This window comes from Rutilus rutilus (genome assembly GCF_951802725.1).
Source record: "Rutilus rutilus genome assembly, chromosome: 25".
NCBI classification, from domain to species: Eukaryota; Metazoa; Chordata; class Actinopteri; order Cypriniformes; family Leuciscidae; genus Rutilus; species Rutilus rutilus.
Window position 1 is genome coordinate 10,211,938 of NC_140229.1, and position 27,449 is coordinate 10,239,386.

The window sequence follows — 27,449 nt, forward strand, 5'->3', positions numbered from 1 at the left end:
TGTATTTGCTTTAATTTGTAGACTGTGCAAAATCATTATCCTTTAAACACCAGAATTTCCTCATTTCTTATTGAAATGAACAAACTGAAGAATCTCAACATGAAGAAAGCACAATTTATTTCACAAAAGCTTTAAGTATTTACATAGTGAACGAAAAGAAACCATTTTCTCAAAGAAGCTTTACAATGTGCAATCTGTCTAGGCATGCACTAGAGAAAGACTAATCTTCATGTGATGCCTCCCTTTTCCACTTTATACAAATAACGTTTTAATAAAATACACTTTTAATAAATACAACTCGAAAGTACAATGATGCATGCTTGGCAACTTGAACCGACAAAAAACAATTTCAAAAACTACGTTCAACACACTGATTTCTTAAATACAAATTTACCCTAAAGGTGAGCCTGTGTTTGGCGTAGCGCAGGACGTCGATTGGAAAAACAGCCAAACAATCACTTATCAGCACTTGAAGTAGAATCAGGTTTAGCCGTAGCTTATCAGTTGTATGAACAAATCGCTGAATGTCAGCATGTTTGCGTGTCTTTGTGCAGGTGCGGAGGCTGATATTTAGCGGTACGTAAGTGATGGACAGGTTCACAAAGACACAAGCTCTCAGCTTTAAACAGTTACAAGTATCATGACGATGACCGACGACATACAAACAGTATCCTTTGTCCCTCCTTCATTTGTGCGGCGTGTCCTGTTCGCTTTTAAAGACAATCTTGAACAGTTACAGTAGAAAGGCATCCGTTTCAATGATCCATCATTGCACATTCCCCATGTTAACAAACAAACCAAGCAGTTCTCACTCAGGTGCTTCCTTTCCAAAAAGGCAGCATTTCTCAGTAGCAAACAGGATATATTCTTCTCCTCATGATTTACGACATGAAACGTCAACATAGTGCAATAATTAAAAGATGCATTTTAGTGACTCAATCCAAGGAATCTCGCAGGAGCAGCTCAGTTTCTCCGTTATTGCTGCACTTTTGAGGACCCGAGGACACGCTCACTCTCAGGAGCCCCTTCCTATTTAGTACAGTCAAGGATGCTCGTGCAAGTTTCCCTAAGAAGGGCACAATTTTATGTGTTAAACCCTCAAAAGGGTGGCAGCACTCCCAAACGTCACACTGGATCTGGCCTGGAGCGGGTGGCAGGAGTGGAGGATCATGGGATGAGGGCTGGTGCAGGAGAGGTTGGGTGACTATGGAGGGATCCAGTGTTCGGGGGGTCCAGGCCAGGGCTGGTCTGGGGTGCCGCAGGCTTCCTGTCAGAGACTCAAACCGGACACGCTGGAGTCGAGGAGGCTGGATGAGAACACCTGGTACCCCTGGGCGCGACGGATCATGTCCCGGATCTCTCCGTTAAGCTCCATGATCTTCGTGCAGACCTCGGACATGTCCTTGTTCGAGCCGACCAGTGCAAAGGTGCCAGTTTGGCCCAGAGTCTGGTGCCGGAAGTAGACGTTGAGGAGAGTCTGGATCTCGTCCTCTGAGCCACCGCCGAAAATGTCATTTGGCCACATTCGTCTAAAAAGCAGAAGAAAGTTATATAACAGTAATAACATTTTGATACCATTAAAATGTCATGCTACTCAATTCCAATTTCAAGACCACAGTAAAAACTAACATGCTATTAAAAACCAGTATTATTGTTAAAGAAAATGAAAACTAACTTGAGTGGGGAAAACTAACTAAACCAAATACATTTTCATGACTCCAAAAATAACAACTAAAATACATTTTAATTTGATTTCCTCATTGTTGTCTTTACCACCTAATTAACAGAGTTTTGCCTCTCCCTAGTGGTGTCATAGCTCACCTGCACTCTTGAGTGTAGCGGATGGCCATAGAGAACTCGTTGTTGTTCAAGCACTCCAGGATGGCCTGTACAGCTGCCTCTGAGCTGGGGAAGATGGGCTGGGAGCCGTGCCTTTGCCGGTCCACTAGATCACCAGCCAATGAGGCTTCAGCTAGCCGCAGGCAGTTCTTCAGATCGCTCAATTCCCGAGACATGTTCCAAAGCTACAGATTGAAAGGCACATGATTAAGGGTAAGGTTTGAATAAAATCAATCGGATCATGACCATGAGGTGTCTCAGTGGGGTCATAGGTGCATTGTGTACCTCTGGCACAGAGCTGATGGTGTTCACTTGTCCTATAAGTTTACAATAGGACTGAAACAGCAGGAGGAGCTGGAAGTGAAGTTTGTAGAGGCGCTGACACAACTCCAATTGCTGTGGACGATACGAATACATTAGTAACATGATATAATAGGGGAAATCACACATATGAACAGCCACAAAAAATAAATACACAACTCAAACTTCCATCACTGAGTGTGTTTATATGCACAAAAAATGCTCATAACAATAAAAAAAAAAAACTTGTTTTATGAAAACCATGTTTACATTTTTAAATGATTCATTACTTCTACAGTCTTCAAAAACATTTTATATGATCTTAAAAGTATGCTTACTAAGCATAGGTTTGGGTAATATCATGCATGTTAACACACTCGCTGACCTAACCCTAACTGAACTGAATGCATGTGCTAAACTATAAAGCTGTAAACACAGATCACTCACTCTAACAGATGAACAAGAAAGAGAACTGTTCTTAGTTTCAAACTTACAGCCAGAGTTTCCATTTGCTGCAGAGCAAGCATGTCATAAAAAAGGAAAGAGTTGAGAAGGGAGAAACAGACAGCATTAATACCCAGCATGCAATCTGTGAGACTGAATATGTGCCACTGTGCTCAGAAATCCCATCCACATAATTAGAAGATTAGTGCCTGTCGCATTCAACCCAACCCATATAAATCATGCAGAGGATGACAAGAAGAAGGCGCACCGAGTGACAAGAAGAGTAGTGAGGAAATAATGCATTGCATACAATACCATTTAAAAGTTTGGGGTCAGTAAGATTTTTAAAAGAAATTAATGTTTCTATTCAGCAAGGATGCATTAAATTGACCAAAAGTGACATTTATAATGTTGCAAAAGACTTTTGAACTTTCTATACATCAAAGAATCCAGAAAAAAAATGTATCATGGTTTCCACAAATATTAAGTATTGATAATAATAAGAAATGTTTCTTGAGCACCAAATGAACATGTTAGAATGATTTCTGAAGGATCATGTGACAGACTGGAGTAATGATCCTGAAAATTCAGCGCTGTCATCACAAGAATAAATTACATTTTAAGATATATTAAAATAGAAAACAGTTATTTTAAATTGTAATATTTCACAATATTACTGTGTTTACTGTATGCAGCCTTGGCGATCATAATATAATCATTTCAAACACGTTAAAAAATCATAACGACCATACCGTAACGTACAAATCTATCAGAAATGATAAATGTTGGTTTCATGTAAACAATGGCATGATGGAAGATTTCATTTTAAAGGGCACAGACGGCAGCTTTCACCTTCTCCTCAGAGTCTCCAGGCTGACAGGTGATCACACCATCATCGGGATACCTCGGAAATGTGGACCTGCAGTTCTGCAACCACTGTTGAAAGAGGAGAAAGTGGATGTGCTTGACTAAATTCAAAACAGCTGTCTCACAATTAAAACACAAGTACCCCGACACCTAGATGCTGGGGTGTTACATCTGCCAAGCAGTTCTGCGTGAGTTTAAAGGGGGGGTGAAATGCTATTTCATGCATACTGAGTTTTTTACACTGTTAAAGAGTTGGATTCCCATGCTAAACATGGACAAAGTTTCAAAAATTTAATTGTACGTTTGAAGGAGTATTTCTGTGCCAAAAATACTCCTTCCGGTTTGTCACAAGTTTCGGAACGTTTTTTTCGAGTATGGGCCTGTGTGACGTCACATGGGGCGGAATTTCCTTATACAGGTCGTAAGGGCACTTCTCCCGGAAGGGCGCGCGCGCACCCGTAGACCAGAGCGAGAGAGCGAAAGCAGTACGCCCATCAAAGCGCTGTGCTCGGCTAAGGCTTTAGGGAAGTCAATGTCACCAAAGAAGTGGGTTTTTGGTTGCCAGGGCAAGACAACCCTGCACAGATTCCCAAAGAACCCAGCGTTAAGGGACAAGTGGATGGAGTTTGTTTTTCCAGAGCATCAACGGAGTTGTGCAAGTGTTCTCGTTTGTTCCCTGCATTTTGACGATGATTGTTTTATAAACAAAGCCTAGTTCGACGCCGGATTTGCAGATCATCTAATGCTTAAGGATGGAGCAGTCCCAACGATAAAGGTTCACGGCCGTGCGTTGGAACCGCAGGCGGTGAGTAAAACTGCTTCAAATGTCTGTGTGTTGTTAGCTATCGGCGTGTAAGCTCCGCCCACACGGCACGCCTCCAGCCGCTCGTTTTTTTCCGGAAAGACTCGGTACAGCCCATCTTTCTTTTATAAATATAATAAAACTAAAGACTTTTTGGAGATATGAAGGATGCAATACTACTCTATAGGTACTCAAGATTAACATGAGATTGACTGAAACTGAGTGTTTCACCCCCCCTTTAAGTAAATGTAAATTGATGGGATTTTTTTTGCCTGGTTCATAATCCATCATGCGAAAATTATAAGTCTGATCACTTAGAGAAGTATTGGCAAACCTCCACTCTTTAAGTCTCATTCACATTTGTAGCATAAACTATTTCAGCAACTCAATTCAATGTAGCAGCTTCCAGTGGTCCTGTATGAGCAGCCTGACAGGTTAGAATGACTTACTGAGACAGCGGCTTCCTCCCGGGTGTTATATGTGTCCAGATACTCCTGAAGCTCAAGAACACTGAACTTCATCTTTTCTAGAAGCCCATATGAAACAATCTACAGGAGGACAGATGATATAAAAGACAACAAAATACTTTCTGACTTGCAATTTAAAAGTTTATATACAAAATGATTCTCAATAATTTGTTAGGAGAGGTCCCTGAAGCACGGCTGGGGAGGAATATTCACTGACCGTTTCTGCGTCCACGTACAGCGTGGGACAGTCTGAGCATAAGGCCAACATCTCTGATGATCGCACAAATTTTGACCCAATTCCCCTCAGGCCGTCTCCAAGGTAACAGGCAGCATCGCTGGTTAGGGAGCAGAACTTATTTTGGATGTTCTGTAGAGACAAAAATGAATTTTAACAATGCTAATTGTTATAAATACTTATGGGCTTCTAATTAACCAGTGTTTCCAGTTAATTATGTAGACTCTGGTGGCCTGTCAGAATCGAATCTGTCCCGCCACAGTTTCATAATAAACTGAAAATATATGTACACTTCTCATGATAACATAAAAGGTCTGTACGATTGTGTTTTCCGCCAAAATAAAAGCTTGAGGGTTTAACTCTTGCAAGTGAAAAATGAAGACAAAAGTATTGTAATTTTTCTACAGTAAAGTAAAATAATATACTTATTGCAAAAAATTACTTCTAATTTACATTTATTTTACAGTACAGTTGTATTACAATAGTAATATACAGTATTACTTTTGTTGGTATGACAATAATGATAATATAAAGGCATTATTATTATTACTATATCCTAATAGTTTGGCTTCCTATAACACCAGTGTGAATATAATGTGAACTGAGACATTATATCATGAACCACGAAATAAGGACAGAGGTCCACTCCCTGCAGTCTTCCAAAATGTGAGAACTGCTTTGTGTACATATAAGGGTGATGTTACCTGAAACATTGCAGAGAAAATGTGGAAGGTGTAGACGGCACAAGACCCATCTGTATCACACAACAGCTGGTTAATGTGACTCCGCCAGGCTTCTTCGGCATCGTCACACACTGTGGGCTGAAATGCTGCCAAGATGGCAGAGAAAAATGGGGAGGGTGGAGGAGGAAAGCCCAGCTCATCCAGGTCATCTCGGTCCTCCCCAAAATGGTAGCTACGGAAACCAGAAGAAAGGATGTTACCCTTAAATAACCATTCCAGTTAGCAGTAGTCTAATGCTTTAAAACTGTAGTGAAGTGTATCAGTATTAACCTGGGCAGGGAGTTTGGGTTCTGGTTGATTCCAGCTCGGTTTTGTTCTGCAGGAAGGTCCAGATTCGCGCTAGAGCCGCAGTCAAACCTCACTGGCAGCTCATTCACACCGAATGGCAGGTCGTCCTCTTGGACATTTACCTCCTCGTCTTCTGGTAAAACCTGTGAAGATGTGAGAAGATCATTATTGATCTTCTCTCCTCAAAGTTTATGTTCTTAGTAAATCTAAATTAGTCGGTAATTAAGTCTCACAAACATGCCAGCAATAGTTTCAAACAGCATGTTGAAGCAGATGTCAACACATCTAGCTTCGAGGTTTGGTGCTATTTGGGCACGTTGAAGAAGCTTTAATGGGCTAAATGTAATTTGAAACATACACGCGGCATGATATGGTCATCTGGAAGCGATGTTCCCAAGCAAGGTGTTGCAGCATTAAGGGAACTTGGGTCAGCTGATGTGGTGTCATAGGAAGTGGACAGAGAGTCTGTATGATTGGTGTCCTCTGAGGGAGAGAGGTTCATGGTCTGAAATCAGAAAATGCCCAGCTTTAGAAAAATACCATTAGGCTAAACCAAACAAACAATAAGACAAACACTAGGTAGTATCATAGACAGACAGACAGATAGTATTATTAGAATAGATAGATAGAATGAAAGAACTATAGAACGATAGATCGATCGATAGATAGATAGATAGATAGACAGATAGACAGATTGAACATTAGATAGATAGATAGATAGATAGATAGATAGATAGATAGATAGATAGATAGATAGATAGATAGATAGATAGATAGATAGATAGATAGATAGATAGATAGATGGAACATACTAGTTGAGAGTGGGAGAGGCTTTGGCTGGTGGAATTGGACTCTTCCTCAGAGGAGTCATCAGAGTCTTGCTGGGGGTCGTGTAGGCCGATGCAGGGGGTGATGTCAGAGTGCTGGCTCTCCTCCAGGAGCTCAGTCAGGTCTGTGCTGTCCAGAGAGCGTCGGCGCACTCCCCAGTTAAAGTTATCCATACTCTCGCCCTATTAAAACATACACACAGCACTGATTCAGCAGCTATTCTTTCTAGCATGAGCTGATGTTGGGTGTGCACCACTCTGGCCCTCTTAGGACCCAGGAAGTAGACACAACACACTTCTAATCAATCATGCAAAAATGAAGAACACGTGCAAACAGACAGTAAATACAGTAGAACAATATCTGAAATATGAAACAATATCTGAAATACAATATCTGCCTCTACGTTTAAGGTTTCTGACTTTGCGAATGAAAAAAAAAAATACTAGTTATCTTCTTTGTAGTCTAGGGGAAACAAAGTCCTGATTTTAAGGATTGTAGACCAGCAGTTTTCTACAATATGCATTTGAAACAATCTGAATTTTAATAGTTTTCTCACAAAACAAAAACAAGTAGTGAGGAATGATTTAATATGAATGAAACAAAACAAAAAAATATTCAAATGAGATGCTTCTAACATGAATTTCTATAGTATGTAATATGACATCCATGAATCGAACACATCAAAAAATTCTTTATCTAATCTCTTTAGCAACAGCAGCCTGATAGATGAGAGTCTACGTGACTGACACATATAGTTCTCAGTGATTCTGAGCAGGAATGGAAACAAGATCTCTGCCATTCTCTATGTCACATGCTAACACAGCTGTTCTTACCTGCAGCTCCTATGGCAGCACAGGAGAGAAAGAGAGAAAGTGTTAGCTACACAGTGAGAATGTCCAGAGGAAAAGCAATGGGCACATTAGTTAGGCAGTCTCTTATCAGAGCAAAAGAGTTAACTCATTATCCAGAGAGAACATGAAAGAAATAACTGAAGGAATAAGGAAATAAAGTTGAAAGGATCTGGGTTTTTGTTAGTAGGGACGGGAATTGTAACTCTGAAATCAACATCTTTTCAGTTCCTAAGTCATTTATTCTATATAAATCTATATCTATATAACTAAAATATATACACACTACACCATTCAAATGTTTGAGGTCGGTAAGATTTTGTAAATGTTTTTGACATAAGTCTCTTCTACTCACAGTAAAATAGTAATATTGTGAAATATTATTACAATAATAATAAAAAATTGTTTCTGTTTCAATATATTTTAAAATGTTATTTATTCCTGTGATGGCAAAGCTGAATTGTCAGCATCATTACTCTAGTCTTCTGTGTCACATGATCCTTCAGAAATCATTCTAATATGCTGATTTGGTGCTGAAATATTTCTTATTAATATCAGTTGAAAACAGTTGTTCTGCTTAATATATAACCGTGAAGCAATTTTTGCCAGGATTCTTTGATTACAAAATTCAAAAGAACAGCATTTATTTGAAATAGAAATATTTTTTAATGTTATAAATGTCTTTTCTGACATTCAGAATTTTCTGAATTCAATTTAATGCAAATCAAAGTAAAAAAAAAAAACCCCAAAACTTTTCAATTGTAGTGTATATATTTTTAAATCAAACATATTTGAATGTAAATAATAATTTACATTATAACATAAATAAATGATACCAGGTTTTCTACTGACCTCTCCATCTTCCAGCTCTACGTCTAGGAAGTCAAAGTCTCTGAAGACTCTGAACTGCTGCTCTGAGGTGGTATCATCCAGGGTGTCCTCCCGGGTCCCATCCTCAGAGGACACCTGACTGGGCTGATGCTCCATGAGGTCCAGATCACCACAGGATGAGAAGATCACCTGAGGCAAATAAACATGACAGTGGAGTCAGCGTAGAGTATGCAATGGTCCCATTACTAAGATGTCTTATAAGTCTTATAGGCTTATACTTCATTTGTTATAGCAATAGATGCACGATAATTAGGGCTTTAATTAATATGAAATAAACACAGATGTAATCTATTATTCCTGCATTCTATAAGACCAAAGTGATAAGTGTCTTTCCTCATAATAAAAAAAAAAGTATGGTTGTCTACATACAGTGTCTTCCCAGGAATGACAGTGGGGACTCACAGACGGGTTCTTGGTGAGGCCAACTTCCTGTCCGCAGAGTGACAGAACGTTCACCAGCTTCTCTCTCGTTCGCTTCTGAGAAACAAAAGGAAATTACCAGCTGAAAAAGCAGACTGATAGAATCATCAAGATTTTCATAGTATCACAGGTAAACATTAAAAGACGATGTTCAGAACAGCCCAAAGAAATAAAAGTTCCCCTCCTTCATACCATGACAGACATGAACAGCATGAAATGTTAGTCACCTGTGATGATTGTGGCCGTTTCCAGCTGACTGGCACCAGGACGGTGTTTGAGTTGGACCCTGAAGAAGTAGAGGACGTGCTACGGGTCACTGCGATCACACGGGCTTTCCCATCTCTTCCTCCAGATCCCTGCAGGTCATCATATCTGCGGCCAATAACCGGTGTCTGGACACAAACACATGAATAAAAACACATGGCATTAAACAAACATATATTACAATAAAAGTTGAACATAGATATGTAACCCCCTACAAAAACATAAGCACACCAGCACAACAACAGGTCCTGAGCACGGACACTCATAGACTCACACTACCCATGAGTCACAGTCTTCCTGTAGATAAACAAGCATGTGTGGAAAAACAGCCTAATTGCTGGACTCCTTATCAGTGTGGACCCACTCCATCTGGACAGGATATCACTGCTTCCATCAGGGTGGATAAGAGGCAAAAACTCAATTCTAGGAACTGAGAGGGTTTCCTGTAGTTGCACATGAAGCCACAAGAGGGAAATCATACACAAAGTTGGCTCTAAAGAGGTCTTTGTTATAACTGGAGAAAGCAGTACTTCTGGTGGTTCCTGAATGGAACTGGAATCATGAATGGGAATGCAAACAGATAGCTTTCTCCAGGTATTATAGACTTCCTTGTTTTAGATCAGATGTCATATTAAATGCAAATGAGTATAACCAGAAACTGACTATGAAATTTAACATTATTATTGGACAACCCAAGATTTTAAACAATATTGGGTTGTCCAATAATAATGTTACATTTTCATTTAATTTTGCTTTATGTTATTTGACCTATTTAGTGTCAAAATTCACATAAAAAGCAGTCACTTTCCCTAGAAGTTGCCCTAAAAGACCACTACCTATTCATTAGGTTTCAGAAGAAACCCTCAGAAATCCTCATTACATCCACCAACACATTAATCTGAGAGGTTATTAATCACAAATGCAGTCAAAACACATCTCTCCGAACTTCCGTTGAGTATTATCCCCATTTCTCCACCTGAAAGCAAGCTGAGAACTCGACTTTCCTTTAGCCTAAAATGTACCAAAAACAAAAGGAAAAGGGGCTGCGCCCTTCATGGGATCTGATAACAAATGCATGCTCAAAAACAACAACATGGCCGCGCCTGAAGAGGTGAATGAGTCAGAGAACCTGTTGCGTGTAATTGCATAGAAAACTGATATTTTGTAAAGCATTAGGCCTAATGGTTTTTGTGCCTTCATCAAACAAACAAAAAACCGCATGCATTTCAACAAGTGAACGACAAAATATATTGTGCACACTAAGTAAAGTACCTCGGATATGTCAAAATGGAATTCCAGAGTCTTTCCTGGCAGGGCTTTAGATGAGCCATCCCACATCATACGGCTAACCTCCAGGTGGGCTAGATCACCATGGGCATAGGACGGCAGGGACAGGCTGGCTGAGCGGGAAACGACCAGCTTCAAAATGTTCAGAGCTTCTTTCCAGTGAACTGTCTATAGAGGACACACACATATTGGTATGACAAATCAGATCAAAATTCTTTTAAATGACCAGATTAATCCTACTTCAAGTGGTTTAGCAGAAAGGATCTCACCTGTACAAATTTCTCAATGGTCTTTAGCACCTCTACATTGAAAGGTTTGACCTGAATTCCTACCAAATCCATGTGGCTCAGCAGACTGTAGATGATCTGCAGCAGGGGCTGTTGCATGCTGGGTAATCCTTTATCAAGCAACTATGAAGAGAGGTCAGCTGGTATTAAAACTGCATAAGCAACATCATATCTACCATTTTGTAATTTTATGCTTGAGGATATTTAAGCCTGTCAGGACATCTCACCTCAGCCATATATGTCACAAGACTGAGCGTGATGTCAGAGAAAGCCTCGTGCAGGTAGCGACAGACCACATTAACCCACGAGAAGGGGTCTCTGGTGTAGGAACGAGTCTTATACAGGGTCATTACATGAGCCAGGTGAGATAGTTTAGTGTTCTTGTCTTTCTCCTCTAGACACACCTAGAATAGACACCACACCATAAACAGTCAAATACATGTGTAATTGTGTTTCAAAAATAAATATTATTAGTATGCACTGACTACTACTGACATAGCTTGTGTATATATATATATATATATTTATATATATATATATATTTTTTTTTTTATATTGAATGTATTTGGGAGCTCATATTATTTTTATACTTGTATGATGTAATATTATTAATATTTTATTTTTGGTGGCCAATTGTTTATCACATACACAGAATGTATTCTACAACAGACTGACACTTTGTTAATCAAAAATAAGACACCAGAAATATGCACACTAGCTGAGATTTTATTTAAATACGTGATAGTTTTCTTGTTACAAGAAAACAAAAGAGTTATGAGTTGGGATATAATACAGGATTAGGTGTTGAGAATGAGTCTTCACATTCAGGTGTAAATATTAATGAAGTCAAGGGTGTGTTTTATAGTAGGAGTGTGTAGAGAAAAGGAGGCGGGGCAGACCTGTGCGATCCTCTCAGCACTTTCTTTACAAAACTGCGTAGGGCTACCGAAGTGTTGCACCAAGTGAGGCAGCAGACAAAGCACATTCAAAGGAAAACCTGAGCAGACAGAAAATAAAACATACAATTATGTGTAAGATCAGAAAACTTGCTAAATATCACAAACAATCAATATTCAACAATAACACTCATAATAGTCTTAACCCTGTCACAAGATTTTAAAACAAAAGTAAGCTTGGGTTTTAGGCTTCATCCCTACTACATCAACACATCTTGTTTTGCGTAGGGTCAACACTAGTAGACCAATCGTAATGCATATGCAAATAACAAACTGCAATGACATCATCGTTGTCAGTTACATTTTGAACAATGAAAATTCTAGGTGCTCTATTTAATTTTTTTGGCAGTACAAAAGCATAAAAAACCATACTATGTTTGCGGAGATGTACAATTGACAATTTAAGTACCAATGATGACAATTTAATTACCAAATGGCCTATTATTAACATTTAAAACATTTACACACACACTAATTGTTTGGACACAGACAAAGTCTAAAACCGATCGAATAAGGAGTAAAAAGCAATCATAAATACACAGTTTGCCACTGCTTTCAAGTCATTTAGCCACATTAGACCTACAGTATATAAACAAGTTTTAAGAAAGTGCCAGTACAAGTATCTTCTCTACTACCCACCTATAGCCTGCGATGTGTCCACCACTGGCACTCGAGAAACAGGCGTGAGCTGACAGAACAACTGAAGCGTAAGATCATTTGTAGCTGGAGAAGTGAATCCCTTTAGGAGCAGCTGTTGCAGTCCGGAAAAGCCACTCCACCTCAGCTGACCCTGGAGCTTCTCTAGTCTCTCCCTGTTCTCCTGCAGATCCAATGGAACCCGAGCCAGCAGTTTGTGAACCAGCCTCAATGACATCTGGTATTCAAATTCAAAGTCCGACTCCATGAGCGACACCGCCACCCAGAAGATGGTGGCGAGCAAGTTTGCTGGGTGACTGGAGTGGGAGGGGTCGGTGATGACACTTGTGTCGGCACGGGTGGAGTTGGAGGACGTGCTGCGGGCCGATCGAGCGAGACACTGTTGGGTACAGGCTTGGATGCGGTCCAACGTGGCACTGCGAGGAGGGTTGGAGGACGAGTTTTCCCCGCTCTCACCGAACTTTTTGGGGACGGAGTAACTGCGCTGGTGCCTGTTCCGCTCATTAGTCTCTTGGTGCAGGTTCAGCTGCCCTGTGCTCTTACGGTTTGGGTTGAGCTTCCCGCTCACCAGGAAGTCTGGTGATGAATCTCTGTTTGTAGAAGAGACATTGCAGGAATGTACTGAACAAAAGTCTTATTTTTTTTTTTTTTTAAATCTTACTAATCCTAAACTTTTGAATGGTAGTGTAGTTATAAAATATTTTTACTAGGTTGAATTAGTAGGAAAGCATAAAGTACAGCATGAAATTCTAACCTTGTCAAAGCTGCCATAAGTTCACTGTTGTTCAGACATTCAGCTAAGTTATCCACAACAGACTCCAGAGTAAGTAAAATCTCCATGACGTAACCCTGGAAAGCAAAATAACATTAAAAACTATAGCAAAGAGATTGAAAAGTAAGAGCAAACAGATATATTTAACACTCTGGTTGATGGATACACACCTGTACTTCATCCCCGTGCTCCCCCACAACCTCCACGAGGCGTGAAAGCAGGTCGGACACGGCGTGGGCAGAGAGGGGCTGTCTCAGGGCTCGGAAGATCTGGAACGAGCGTCCAGCGTAATGGCGGGAGGAGCTGCAGAGGGCCGTCTGCAAAGCAACGTCGCTCAGCTGATGCTCTAGGTGGAAATCTGACACATGACAAAGATGCTTATCAACCAAACACTGTGCCAATGTAATGTATAAGATATTTAATTCTGTCAATATGAAACATAAATGCACTAAAATGTTTGGTAATTACCTGATTTGGACTCCTTGAACACAGAGACCACATGCCGCAGGAAGTTGGTGAGCTGCTCTGCGCTCTTAGAGTTGGGGTTCTTCGGCGTGATGTCTTCGTGGCACCAAAGCGGTCCAAAAGCCCTGAGTAAGGACAGGACAGTACTCCATGCACTGTACCACCACCACCACCAAAATCACAAATACATGAACTACTACTCTCTAACTGCCTGATTTACTGACCCTGGAAAATCCCCAAAAGTTTTGCTGAAGAAAAAATGCAAAAAATATGTGGATAACATATTTATCAAATTGCATGTGTGAGAATTTCAAATGTAAAATAATGAAAATAAATGTAAAATAATTATTTTAGTAAACGAATTAAAGTAATAAGAATAATTTTAAATAATAATAATAAACATAAGAAAAAAAAAGAAAAAAAAAAGTGTTCTTTGGCCACTAGGGGATGTGTGAGCTTTGTAATATTTGATCGTTGATGCACTATCCATTTTTGTCGTCATTCTGATTATCATTATGCATTCTAGATCAGCATCTGACTCCTCCTTTTTAAAGGGAAAAAGACTGATTTGCGTTTTAGTCTATGTTCATCCGCATATATTGAAACAACTGCTATACATCTATAATTGCCACATACCTGGTGGTGAGGAACTCAATGAGCTTGTTGGTTTTCTCATCTGAATCTGTGGAGGACTCGTCCAGCTCCTCCAGGTCAGCTGTAATTTGTGGCAGGTTCCCAATGCTTCCTCCCAGGCTCACACTGGAGGAGGTGGAGGATGAGCTTAGTCCAGAATCCGCCACTGGTGACGCTTGCCACTCTCGCAGGAAGTCAAATCCTCCTGTTCAGACGAGAGTGTGGTTTAGTGATGTAGTGCAAGCAGGTTATAAATAGTACTGCAAGGCCCAGTTTCACAGACAGGACTTAGATTAAGCCAAGATTAGGCCTTAGTTCAATTAGGGCATTTAAGTAGCTTTTATAAACATGCCTAAGAAAAAACAGTCAGTGCAAGTTGCTTTCAGTTAAAACAGCTCAAACATTAATTTTAGTCTGGGACTAGGCTTAAGCCTTGTCTGTTAAACCAGGGGCAAAACTGTAAATTCTTAAACATTTTTGTTTTCCTATTTCTTATAATTGTGTCTGTGGCCTGGTTTTAAAATTAGCCTTAGCTAATTCACCTATCATGGTTTACAGACCTGTAGTCTTTGCTGCAGGTCTGTAAGATAAGCATATGAACCACACTTATCTAAAAAAATATCTAAAAAATGTGAGATGTATTCCAAGCTTTAATTGTGTTTATTCAGATATCATTAAACAAGGAAACAAAAACATCAGTGCAGTGCACGTGGAGGATGAAAGATTAAGTGCTAGAAAACCCTAAGTCATTATGCAAATTGGGACTTGGCATAGAGTCTGGCCTAATTACCTCCATCTCAGTCTCTTCTATAGTAGGAAAGACAAACAGCTGCCAAAAATACTTTGAATTCTATGCCAAAGAAAGTTAAATCCTAACCCTTGGGGTTTTTCTTAATAATAGTAACCTACTTCCTCATTGTAAATTCAAGCTGTTTAGTAAATGTAGGTGAATCTTATGCTCAGTAGTTCACACTAGCTATGTTTCCATCTACCTATTTTTATGCAAATTTTGGGATATCACATAAAAAAACACTGTATGGGAATGACAAGATGCGCATAAATTAAAAAAATGTGCATAAAAACTAAGATGGAAACACATTTACCGAATAAATTTCTCGATGCGCATCAAAACAGATGCAACTTTTTCGATGGGATGGCATAACTGGATCAACCAGCGGACCGATCTCATTGCACAGAATCTGAAATGCTGTTTGGTAATTTTGAAATGCCTAAGCAAAGTCTGTTGTCAAAGTGGTTCGGTATAATTACCTCCCAGAACTGTCTTAAATGACTGCCTTCCCAAACAGCAAGTATCCGCCTCAGAAAGCAAGTTAACATGATCGGCGATCGCGTTTATTGCGTTTCGTATGCGCGCTCTGAGGAGTAATATATTATACAAACAACATTACTATATATAGTGGCTACTCCTACTGCATCAACTTCCATTTTTCTTAGTCATATTTATCGCCAGTTTATCAGGAAACTATGATTTTGATCTCTTGAGCACATGGGATGGAAACGGTGCTTTATTCGCAAATGTTTTATGCGTTATATTCCAAATTTGCGCACAAGTTAAATTCGCAACTTTGGATGGAAACATAACTAGTGACTGCTCTGTGCTGCAGGTGAAGTGACAAAATTAGGTCAGGAGAGTGTAAGGCAAGGTATTTGTGGTTTTTGTGCATTGATCTTGCTGTGCAAGTTGGCAGGACTGAAATGTTGAAGAACTGTGGATAAAGAAACAATGACTGTACCCAGGAATATTTCACAGGTTGTTCTTCATAGATCATGTTTAATTTGAGTGTCCACTTTGCTGTTCTCAGCCAGACTTTTGATATCTTGATATCTGAGCACAGTCTGCTCAAAGACATTTTTTTCTTATGGGAATTGAAACAAATCTTCTAGCGAGAAATTGGAATTGGTTTTGTGCAATGTTATGAAGAAACTGTCTGTGAATGTTTATTTCGGTTTGGTGGTGTCTTTTTATGTCATGTTGTATTTGAAGCATGGGACTCTGGGTTGAGAACTGATTGTACCTGTGTAGTGGTATTCAGGCTGGTAGCTGGATTTAACAGTGAGGGTCTTGTTGTCACCGATCTCTCTGGTTAGTAACAGGACAGAGGCGATGACCTGGAAATTGTTGTTGCAGGAGAGGGCGATGAGGAGATGCAGGAGTAACCTCTTGCTGTGCTCAAACACCTCCGGCCTGTAATGATCCAAACCTGAGAGGACAGAGATACAAAGGTAAATGAACTGAACTGATTTGAGATGAATAGAACAGAAGCCAGTGAAGTAGACAGGAATGAAACATATTCTGAACATGAACTAAATGACTTTCAAAGGGTGTTCCCACTGTTGTATAACGTGGATAACACAACATACATACATACAGACTAGTGCCTCTAGTCAAAAGACATAAAGAGAAACACATTGTTTGGCTGAAGGTGCTGATGACATAAAGAGTCTAAGGGCCCTATTTTAACGATCTGAAACGCAAGTGTCAAAGCGCAAAGCGCAAGTAACTTTGTGGGCGGGTCTCGGCGCTGTTGCTATTTTCCCGGCGGGATAAATGACTCTTGCGCCAGGCGCAAATCTAAAAGGGGTTGGTCTGAAGTAGCTTCATTATTCATAGGTGTGGTTTGGGCGTAACGTGAAATAAACCAATCAGAGCATCATCTCACATTCCCTTTAAGAGCAGACGCACTTTTTCCTTGGCGTATTGCTATTATAACGGCGGATTTGCCAGGCGCGCGTCAAGAGCGGTTCACAGCCGAGGAGAGCAACGCTCTCGTCACGGCCGTAAAAGAGAGAGAAGTGACATTGGGGATGGGAGAAACACACCCAAATTAGCTTCGGCTAAACAGGCATATAATAATGTGGTAAATGTGTAAGCTAGATGTATGCTTTTATAATAAATTATTATATTTATAATAAATTATCTATCTATCTATCTATCTATCTATCTATCTATCTATCTATCTATCTATCTATCTATCGTTTGTAATAATATGATTTGCAAAAATGAAAACTGCTGCTTCTGTGTAGATTAGAGAATCACAGTGTATGAGCGTTTGTGCACTCTATACATTATGGTCAAGCATGCGCCCTTAAAATAGCATAATGAACAACGCGCAACGCGTCACTGACTTTAGACTAGGTTTTTTCTGGCCAGTGGCGCAATTGTTTTATGGAACAGTAAAATAGCACCAGGGAACGTTTGCGCCAAAACACGCCTCCTTTTTTGCGCTGAACCGCCCAGAGAGCGCAAGTTCATTCCCTAGTTTAGCGACGTGCTTCTGTGGAGGGAAAAGCGCGCTTTGCGCGGGTGCAAAATAGGAATGAAACATGCGTCGGTGTACAAAGTCAATTGCGCTGGGTGCAAGATAGGGCCCTAAGAGAGATAAGCCATGAGTAGATGGCATTTCGCCAGCCCTCTTTCTTTCCTTCTCCTCCTCATTTTCCATTACAGACATTTTTCACATTTTTGACATTGTTGTGCTGGTTATTCAGACAGCCTGCTGGGGTGAATTAAAGTGGAGAATGCGGGAACTATACAGTATAGACCAGACAAAAGATGTGCGTTCTCACAGCGAGAGACCCAGACACAAACACACACTCCTTCATAGTTTTTTTTTTTTCAGCTAAGAAAAGAGTAAACACTGGATAAGGGGTTCCCCCACATTTTAATAACATTGAAAAGAAAGAGAGACAAAGAGATGAAAAAAAGAGTGCTTACCTAGGAAGAGAGCATGAAGAAGCAGCGGCAGGTGTAGGGCCCAGTCTTCTCTCACACTGTGGTCCACCACCATCTCCGTCATGAAGATCACAGCTATGTTGCACCTGTCAGAATACAGCAAGAACAGTTTTAAGGCCAAATCACACGACACCGACAGACACAGATCAACGCCGACAGTCCCCAGATTACAGTACGTCACTTCTCAGATTCCAAGACCGACCCTCGCCGATTCAACATGTTCAATCGGCAAAAAGCAGAGGGGTAACAGGGGTAACACACTCATCCAACAAAGCCCAACAAAGAGTCTGTTGCCGCCAGTCGGCGTCGTTCGGTGCAGTGTGAATTGATCTTTCGGCTGAGAGATATACATATTAAGTAACTGCATTCATCGAATTACTTTTACAATTCACAATCTTTGTGAACAAATATTGTCCAATATTTCATGCCGTCTCGTCACTATTGCACTATTGGCATACAGAGTCAGGGAGAGCTGTGACCATGAATCACCAAATAAAATGTAAGATCCATGAAATTGCAGACTGGTATAGACAGATGATCTCTTCATTTGGCTTGTGTATAACCAGACAGAATACACAAAGGAGAGTTTTTAGCAGATATTCCTGTTATGCAATTATGCTCATATTTTCAATAACTTCACCCGAGTTTTGATGTATATCTTGCTGTTCAGATGTCAGTGCGAGTCTGCACATATCTGATTAACTTGACAGATGGTTTATAAAAATGTAAAACACGTTGATGTACCACCCTCTGATGCATGCCTGACCGCCCATTCCTCCCTCCCGAAAAAATCACTTAACGTCATAAGGATGCTGGTAAGAATCACTGTTGTCATGGTAACGGAACAACAGTTCCTCTCTTGTAAACAAAACAGAGCTGAGGGTAACTGCTGTAAAATGCCGGAGCAAACTAACACAAGTGAGTTTTATGGGATTGGGTAAATAAAATTAATCCGCTGAACATGAACAAAACAGACTCTGTAAAGATGACTTTATTGTATGAATCCATGTGTCTTTGTAAATGTTTTCCAAGTCATGTATGTGTGAGGAATTTTTGTAGGAGGGTAGTAAAATTTCAAACACAAAAGGGACAAAATGACTTTGAACATTTAAGACCTTTCATAAATCTTCTGTTCGAATAAGTCTGACTTCATGAAATTGCAAAGGAAGCAAAGAGTAGATTAAAAGTTTGGGCAGTACCTGTGAAGAGGTCCCCGTGGAGTGATGGTCTCGGGCAGGTAGTCCACGAGCGGGGCCCAACAGCCTCCATTTACGGGCATGGGGAGAGGCTGAGGTCTGTTACTCTCCAATACACTGATCAGCCAGGCGGCATATGGAGGCAGAGGGTCATCTGCCAACACACAATTGGCATTAAAAAAAATCTAGACATCGTCGTAAAACAGAGTGATCAGGACCCTAACATGAACAGGTAAACAAATCTAAATCAGTTTAGCACCACTATACAACATTTGACCACAGAATGCTTTGATTAGTTTCTGATTGGTCAATCTGATAGTCTTTAGTTTCACATACAGTTAATATTAAATCTGTAGTTGAATAAACTGAATCTGAGTTTCTATAATCGAAATCAATCAGGAAACATTTCTAAAATCCCTCCTGCAAATTTCTACATTCATGTAGTATAATATAATACAATTTTATCTTTAGATTAATTTGAAAGAATTGTAATAATTCTAAATAAACTGACAATCTATCATTAAAAAAATTATGTAAAAATAATGAATTGATTTGAATTAATTATTAAAATAAAGAGAAATTTCAGTCTGTCAATTCAAATGACCATTTGGTGTGAGGAGTCGTTTTAGAGCACATCATCCATTCAGATAATCATTTCTCTCCATTAGAGCTGACATGTTGCCACCCGTCCATCAGCTGTCATGACAGGTATGTAGAGAGGACAAAAGCTGTCGGCTCCCACACCCAAATCACAAATACATGTGCACAACTGGCTGACACGCAAATAGTGAAAATACATACAGACAAAAGGATGCAATGTGACCTCAATTTCAGAACCGAATTCCTTAAAACGGAGGCTTAATGCTGTACTAAGCATGTATTTTTGGTAAATACAGTATGTGCTAACTGGTAAGTCACATGTACAGATATCAGCTGTTAGAAATCTACAGCTGTAAAACAAAGAGTGTAAATGTATCCTCAGCTACATGTGTCAGTGAGTGGATTGACAGCTGTGAACCATCTGTTGCTCTGTTCTTGTAATCTCAGGGATTACTGGCTGTAACCTATAAAGTCTGGAGGTGCACAGAGGGCTTGTGAATCAAAAAGTCGTCCATAACTACGTCCATAATACGGGTCAGATGAAGAACTTACTCTTCTCCTCATCATAAGAACCTCCTGAGCTGTTGCTGTAACGTGATTCCAGACGGTTATGAGCCCGTGCTGCGTTGCTCAACCTGAGTAAATGTGTGCACAAATCACATGTTAGGGAACATAGAATGCACATGCATCCTAAAATGCATATTGACTTAACATGTAACAGGCTGTTTAACAACCTAGTAGCTACATTTTTTTTTTTTTTTTTTAAATCTCAGTTGCATAAAGAAAGATGCACCTCTCTACATTCTCTCTGGTGATCTTTGCCTCATCTGTCTCCTGGAAATTTTCTTGCCCGGCCACTATTGTATTACTGCTAGACGTTGTGCCTTTGCAAACAAACAAACAAAAAAAACTAATTAATTTAACATTAAGTCAGAACCATGCGTTTGGTTATGAGATTCACAGCATTGGATACAACACAGGGTTCGCCAATAAAGATGTCACAAAGCCAAAGAACTGTCACTGCTCGACTGCTAGTCACAACTAGTACTACATTTATGTTTAAACAAACCTATTTGTTAATTTATAGAATGAATTATTTAATAATTGAATAGTTCATGCAATAATTTACAGATTATTGACCATTATTATAAAAGTTGCATAGCGTAGCAAGTAATTTCATGGTCATTAGTTTCAAAGTTGATCTTAGAAATGTAAAGATTTAAAAATTTTAATTCAAAATGTCACCAGACCAAGTAAAAATCAGGGTAACACTTTATTTTAAGGTGACGTATACATTACTACATTAACTTACTATAGAAATAACAATAAATTAATGCAATTACAAGTAACTAACCCTAAATCAAACCTAACCGTAACTCTACAGTAAGCACATGAAGTTAATTGTACTTACTCAATTAACTACTGAGCAATATTAATGTAACTATGTCACCTTAAAATAAAGTGTAACCAAAATCAGTACTACTGGCAGACATCTAGGCATCTCCAAGTGGGGGATCATATGTGCCTCACCTGAGGCCACGACCGAAGTCTTGTTGCTGGCAGCAAAGCGGTAGAACGGTGGGTTGTCACAGTGTAGAACCACTGGGTTTACCGGGTCTGTCTGCTGAAGCTCAAAGAGCAGCTCCTCCATGGTCTGAATGGTGTTATTCCGACACAGAAATATCACCACTTTCTTAATCTAAAAACAGTTAGAGACAAATTTAGTCCATTATATAGATCTAATAAAATGACCATGTGGGTTAAGAGTGTCTGTATGTGTGTTTTCCTTACATATGGCAGCAGTGTGGTGTCGCTGCTGACTCCACACAAGCTTATGAGGAACTGCAGCGTTATTCTCAAGTTGTTACTCCACTTGTCATTGGACACAATAGCATTCCAGGCGTTCTCCATTTCAGGACCTGGAACTTCGTCTCCATACTGATAATAAAAAACCAACAACAGTAACATCTTAGTTGACTGTAGAACCTTTAAAGGGGCAATCTTGTACACTTTTACAGCATTGTATTTTTCCCTAACGTTATGTGAGACAACAATTCTTGCATAATGAATAATCAACTCTTTGCAGTCTAGGACAAACAACTTAGATATTAAAGAGATCTAATTTGTGACTTTTCTTTCGTATTGGGTCGAGCCATCACCACAGCTGGTATTTAAGCAATAGCCGCAGCGCCTCTTACCTTTGCTGTCATGAACATGAGGTTGTTTAGGACCAGTGAAGTGGCCTGTAGAGAGCCCCAGCCATTGCCCTTGAGCCTGTGGGTGATTCCCAGGTTGTCGGCCTGCTCACGGGCCTCTTCCTCCGGGGTGCTTGGGCTGGAGGTGGGGGGGAGCAGTCCTGTGTCCACCAGCTCTATGTTGTTCAGCCAGGGCAACAGATAGGTCAGCATGATCTGTCTGCCGTTAGGGTGAGTGGTGGGGAACCTTTGGCTGACCTCTGCATGTGAGATTGTGGAGGGGAAAAAAAGCAGGCAGGTTTAGCGTTCAAGTTCAAAAGTTGAACTGCAGTACAATAACAGAGCACGCCTGACCTGGCCCATTCTTTTACACGTAGGTGTTTATTTGCCTTTAGTAGGGCAACACTTTGGTGACACATCCAAACATGTGGCTAAGAGGTATTCCTTGTAAAGCATGAGAAAGTGTGTCACACACACAGACACGCACACCTTACCTGAGAAGAGAGGCAGGGTGAGTTCAGGATACATGCAGGCCAGCTGGTTTGAGAGCTGGAAGAGAGAGACGCTGTATAGCGGTGGTAAAGGACCATGTGTGCCATACAGGATATTTCCTGTTTTCTGCCCCACAATCCTCTTTGAGTAAACAGACAACTTGGACTCCAGAACCTGAGCGACAAAGAAAATAGAAAATAATAGAAAATTCCACTGTATGTCATTGTTCCCCACAAAAATTGTGATTATGAATTAACAGCTTCCATGGAGCTAGTAATTTATTTATTTTTGGAATAAAAACTTGTATAAAGATTACTTTCTAACATATGGAACAAAAAATAAATCTTTCAGCCACTGAAAATACAGGAAAGACAAGTAAAAAATCTGAGCTACTGGCTTGAATGAGCCAGCACAAAAAAGACAAAAAAAGGTTAGGTACCTGCATAAGCTGCATGGATATCTCGTAAATCTCTCTGCTTGTGTCAGATGACTTAAACAGCACCAGATTCAAAAGGGTCACAATATCACATGGATAATTTCTGAAAAGTAAGAAAAAATACAGATAACATTTTTTTTATTATGATGTAAAGTGACATCAAAATCTTGAAATATCATGAAGGGTAACCATGGCAGTGATGAAGGTTCTGATTACCTGCTACCACACACAGTAGCAATAGCTTTGAAGCATCCGGAAGCGAGCTGGTATGATCCAGTGAAGCAGCGATCCACAGCCCAGTTAAACAGATTCACCTGATCTGGGTTTAGTTCCAGGAGTAAGATAACAACCTCACAGCCAAGCCGATGCACCTGCAAGTGATATAAACATAAGTGTTTAAATGTGTGTTTTACTGAATTAAAGTTTTTCCATCCTATTAGGGTTATTTCACTTTCAATTTAATTCTGTCATTAATTACTCACCCTAATGTCGTTCCAAACCAATAAGACTTCCGTTCCGTTCATCTTCGGAACACAAATGAGGATCTTTTTAATGAAACCAGAGAGCTTTCCGCCTCTCCATTGACAGCCTACGCAACTACCAATTTCAAGCCCCAGAAAGGTAGTAAAGACATTAAAGTTATCCATGTAACTCCAGTAGTTTAAGTGACGTGAGTGCTTTGTTTGCGCCAAAAAGACAAAACATAATTTACGACTTTATTTATAAAATATATTAATCTCCAACGTGCGTGTTCACGCAACGTCTGCTCTCGCGTCAAAACAACATGCATGCTTCGTTGTGCTCTTGTGAATGTGCGAGCACATACGTGTTGGACGGTATTGTGTTGACAGTGCGTAAGTCTGCTCCTGCTGTCGTGTCAACACAACATGCATGAATCATGGTGCTCTTGTGAACGTGCATTTAAAAATTTACAAAAGTAAATAAAAGTTGTAAATTATGTTATGTCGCTTCATAAAATTGAGGTTAAATCACTGGAGTCAGATGGATTACTTTAATGATGTCTTTACTACCTTTCTGGGGCTTGAAAGTGGTAGTTGATTAGTTGTCAATGGAGAGACAGAAATCTCTCAGATTTCATTAAAAAAATCTTAATTTGTGTTCCGAAGATGAACGAAAGTCTTATGGGTTTGGAATGACGAGGGTGAGGCCTATTTGTTTAGCAGGCCTAAACAAATAAGATTACTCATTATCTGAATGGCTGACAACCCAGAACCATTAAAGTCAATAAAGAAGAAAAGCATAAAAAACAAAATATGTCCTTAGGCCAATCCTGACAGGCTTGTTGGTTTAGTTTTAATGACAAGTATTAAACCTGATGCAGGTATTAAAAGCAGCTATACAATTTTAAACAGGAAGCCTGTTCAGCATCAACATGTTAAGACAAGGACTACAGCCGACACCTTTCTAGCAATAAAAAAAAAGAAGTGCATGCATACCCGGAGATCATGGCAGGCTAAGATATTGTCCAGCCACTTGTAGAGGTATCCGTCTGTAGAAAGGCCCACATTATCGAACACAGGGCCACAACACAGTACCGCTGACATAGCCTGAGGACAAGCAGTGTACACACACAAACACAACATTACATCAAAGGAAATCCCATATCAACACTCCGTGATTTGGAGCATGTGGACAAACCACAGTTCCGACCCAGTTCAACATGAATCGTCATCACGAGAGACTTTATACACAAGCTTCTTCTGTCTAAAAGCCCTGATCCATTGTAACACACAGAATTGGATTTTCACGCCTTCTACAAAAAAGAAAAAAAAAGATCAGAGCATCGGGTACCTGCCAACTGCATGCCTGTTTGGACAAAGAGGGTACAGAGAGCTTGGGGAATTTTCTGTATACAGGTACTTCTGTATACAGCTTACAGGTACTTTCCAGATTGGATTTCAAAATTTAGCGATTTAGTGGCGCTAACATGACTGTATCATTTCATCCGTCCACGAAACTGTGATGGCAAATTCTAAACAATTCAAAACTTCATCTGTTCTCCTAAATTACGAGACATTTATGAATGCCAAATATGAGGAAATAAAATCTTTTTTGCTAAAAAGCCTTTATGGTGAACCTCTAAGAGACATCAATACCAGATTTTTTATCCAGGTTTACCTTCAAAGCGCAATACTGGTAGCGTGTGATCTGGTGGTTGCGGTCACTATAGCGGTCCAGAGGTGTGAACATGACACTGAAGGGTCCGGCCCACTGGCTGAAGAGAATGAAGAGGTGATGTCTCAAGCTCTGCTGGGGGAACAATAACCGCCTGTTGTGGACTAAAGAGAAAAACAAAGGAGATTTGAGGATCTAACATGCTTTGATGTTTTGTTTTACAAACAAGAATAATTAATGTTACAGTGTAAAATGTGTTTGGACAGGCAAATCTACATTTATTGCAAAACTACAGTAAACCAGTAATACAACTTAAAATAACTGTTTTCTGTTAATTTAATTTAAAATGTAATATATTCCTATGATGACAAGGCTGAATGAATTATCAGCATCATCACTCCAGTCTTCAGTGTCACGTGATCCTATTAGAAATCATTCTAATGTGTTGAGTTAGTGGTCAAGAAACATTTCTTTTTATTATCGATGTTGAAAACAGTTGTGCTCTTTAATAGTTTATGTGTACAATGAATATTGAATTAAAAGTAATTATAATTATATCAAGAAAAAAATTATAATCAGATCAAGTGGAAATAGCTCTTTAAAGTATCATCTGTGTACATTTGTCCATTTACTTTGTAAAGGTAAATAACTTGTAAAATAAACTTCCCTTTTAACAGGTACAGACTGTCATATTTATTTATATAAAATGCTAATATTCATCCCATATTTTACAGGATGTGAACACACTGACCAGCCCTGCATCACAAACAGCTTTTGATTTGTGAGCTGGCTGTGACGCAGGGCTTTTGATGGGCTTGCGTAGGCTACTTGTGTGTCAGAGGGGATGTTGTGCTTTGCTGGTCTGAGGGTTTTCTTGGTCAGTCAGCGCGTATTAATCAGAGCCTGCACAGTTCTATTCATAGCTCTGATCCCGGGCCTTTAATAAGTGACTCACTCAGTGTTGGAGCCTATTGAGCCTTTGAAGGGGCGGTATGTTTGGATAACCTTATACTCCAAGACCTGTGTATCAATGGCTCTATTATACCAGCTAAAATATCTCACCTGCTCTAATTTGGTATTCAGGAGTACACTTCGGAGTATTCTGAGAATTCATTATACATTGGGAATGATCACTGAGATGCTAATGGAGAAGATGGTTCTAACTAAAATAATAAATTAGGGATATTCAAAGTATTTGGTCTATGTTTTTAATGTACAGTCTTACCTGGAACACACTGGATGAGGTTGGCCACCATTCCACTGAAATGAGCTCTCATGTCTTTCAAAATGTCCAGCTCTTTGTCATTCTCTGCTTCTAAGAGCATCCGGGTCAGATCAACATACTCCAGGAAAAGGGCTCCTAGAGCCAGAGAATCTCGCTCCAACGCCCCATTAGTACTGCAGAGAAGAAGAGAGTAAAACAGGCGCACAAGGGATTTTTACAAGACTTTCTCTTTCCTAATTCAACAGAGGTCAAAGATTCACTTTGTTTTCAAAGAAGATCAGTTTAAAAAGTTAAACCCTGGATTTGACTTCATAAGTCCACAAAACCAGTCAGTGGGATCAGAGGACAAGTTCACCTGTCACTGATGACCCCTGAGTCAGCAAGAAGCTCAAAGATACGCAGCAGCTGCAGCCGGAGCAGATCTCTCCGCTCTCTCCGCTTCTTATTCTACAGAGACAGAAATACAGAAGGACACAGAGAGAGAGTCCATTTAAATCTAAAAATGTAAATACTACTGTGCATGAGCACTGCCACTGCACTATAGACACAACAATGCACATAATGTTATCTATGGGGGTTTCCAAATTCAGCTGGATTTGGCCAGAGCTCTCACCTCAGGCCTCCTCTCCAGAGCTTCTTTCATTAGAGGATGGAGTTCTTCCACCAGCTCCCTAATCAAACACACATGAGAAACAGTCATGAGACACCCGCAGAATGAAAGCAACATAAATATTTCCACAAACATGCTTTTGGCTCAAAATCCTGAAGTAAATAAGGCTTTTTCCTGCAATAACTGTAATAATGTTGCGATGAATTCATATCTGACAAAAATTGTCAAAATTAAAATCCATACATCTAGGGGTTGACATTTCAAATTACATAAAATAACCTGTGCTGAGTGTTATTTTAGTATTTTATATACTTTGTATTTCTTTTTAGCTTTATTTATTAATTAATTAATTTGGGTTTTAGTAAAAAAAAAAAATACTAAACTGATTTATTTCAGTTAGTTGCCAGTTCACCTAATTTTATGTTTATGTATTTCATCTAATATTTATATTTTATTTCAGCTTTTTTCCGATTACAGAATTTTTTTTTAATAGTTTTAGTTAACAATTAAAG

The 27,449-nt window shown here is 39.6% G+C and overlaps 1 protein-coding gene across 9 annotated transcripts in view; it reads right to left on the reverse strand.

Moving 5' to 3' along the window:
- Nucleotides 1-96: 96 nt before the first annotated feature.
- The window catches only part of fryb (furry homolog b), a 74,908-nt gene continuing 47,555 nt past the window's right edge, over nt 97-27,449 (reverse strand). For 5 of the 9 annotated variants that reach the window (XM_084401290.1, XM_084401292.1, XM_084401285.1 and 2 more), the window contains 39 exons: nt 26,941-26,998; nt 26,683-26,774; nt 26,328-26,500; nt 25,106-25,266; nt 24,424-24,534; nt 23,183-23,337; nt 22,970-23,069; nt 22,533-22,704; nt 22,042-22,298; nt 21,635-21,781; nt 21,374-21,542; nt 20,637-20,727; nt 20,396-20,478; nt 19,247-19,397; nt 18,030-18,133; nt 16,330-16,515; nt 14,297-14,498; nt 13,664-13,815; nt 13,366-13,553; nt 13,178-13,272; nt 12,406-13,013; nt 11,710-11,807; nt 11,038-11,214; nt 10,793-10,933; nt 10,509-10,691; nt 9,200-9,364; nt 8,955-9,029; nt 8,514-8,681; nt 6,798-6,995; nt 6,344-6,490; nt 5,968-6,128; nt 5,659-5,869; nt 4,937-5,086; nt 4,702-4,800; nt 3,436-3,519; nt 2,634-2,651; nt 2,125-2,235; nt 1,822-2,024; nt 97-1,529 (listed from right to left, as the gene is read on the reverse strand). In XM_084401290.1, coding sequence (XP_084257416.1) covers nt 1,271-1,529; nt 1,822-2,024; nt 2,125-2,235; nt 2,634-2,651; nt 3,436-3,519; nt 4,702-4,800; nt 4,937-5,086; nt 5,659-5,869; nt 5,968-6,128; nt 6,344-6,490; nt 6,798-6,995; nt 8,514-8,681; nt 8,955-9,029; nt 9,200-9,364; nt 10,509-10,691; nt 10,793-10,933; nt 11,038-11,214; nt 11,710-11,807; nt 12,406-13,013; nt 13,178-13,272; nt 13,366-13,553; nt 13,664-13,815; nt 14,297-14,498; nt 16,330-16,515; nt 18,030-18,133; nt 19,247-19,397; nt 20,396-20,478; nt 20,637-20,727; nt 21,374-21,542; nt 21,635-21,781; nt 22,042-22,298; nt 22,533-22,704; nt 22,970-23,069; nt 23,183-23,337; nt 24,424-24,534; nt 25,106-25,266; nt 26,328-26,500; nt 26,683-26,774; nt 26,941-26,998 — 6,103 coding nt within the window. In that variant the 3' untranslated portion in view covers nt 97-1,270. The remainder of the gene's footprint in view (nt 1,530-1,821; nt 2,025-2,124; nt 2,236-2,633; nt 2,652-3,435; nt 3,520-4,701; nt 4,801-4,936; nt 5,087-5,658; nt 5,870-5,967; nt 6,129-6,343; nt 6,491-6,797; nt 6,996-8,513; nt 8,682-8,954; nt 9,030-9,199; nt 9,365-10,508; nt 10,692-10,792; nt 10,934-11,037; nt 11,215-11,709; nt 11,808-12,405; nt 13,014-13,177; nt 13,273-13,365; nt 13,554-13,663; nt 13,816-14,296; nt 14,499-16,329; nt 16,516-18,029; nt 18,134-19,246; nt 19,398-20,395; nt 20,479-20,636; nt 20,728-21,373; nt 21,543-21,634; nt 21,782-22,041; nt 22,299-22,532; nt 22,705-22,969; nt 23,070-23,182; nt 23,338-24,423; nt 24,535-25,105; nt 25,267-26,327; nt 26,501-26,682; nt 26,775-26,940; nt 26,999-27,449) is intronic. The other 4 variants (XM_084401287.1, XM_084401291.1, XM_084401286.1 and 1 more) reach the window with 3 other exon arrangements.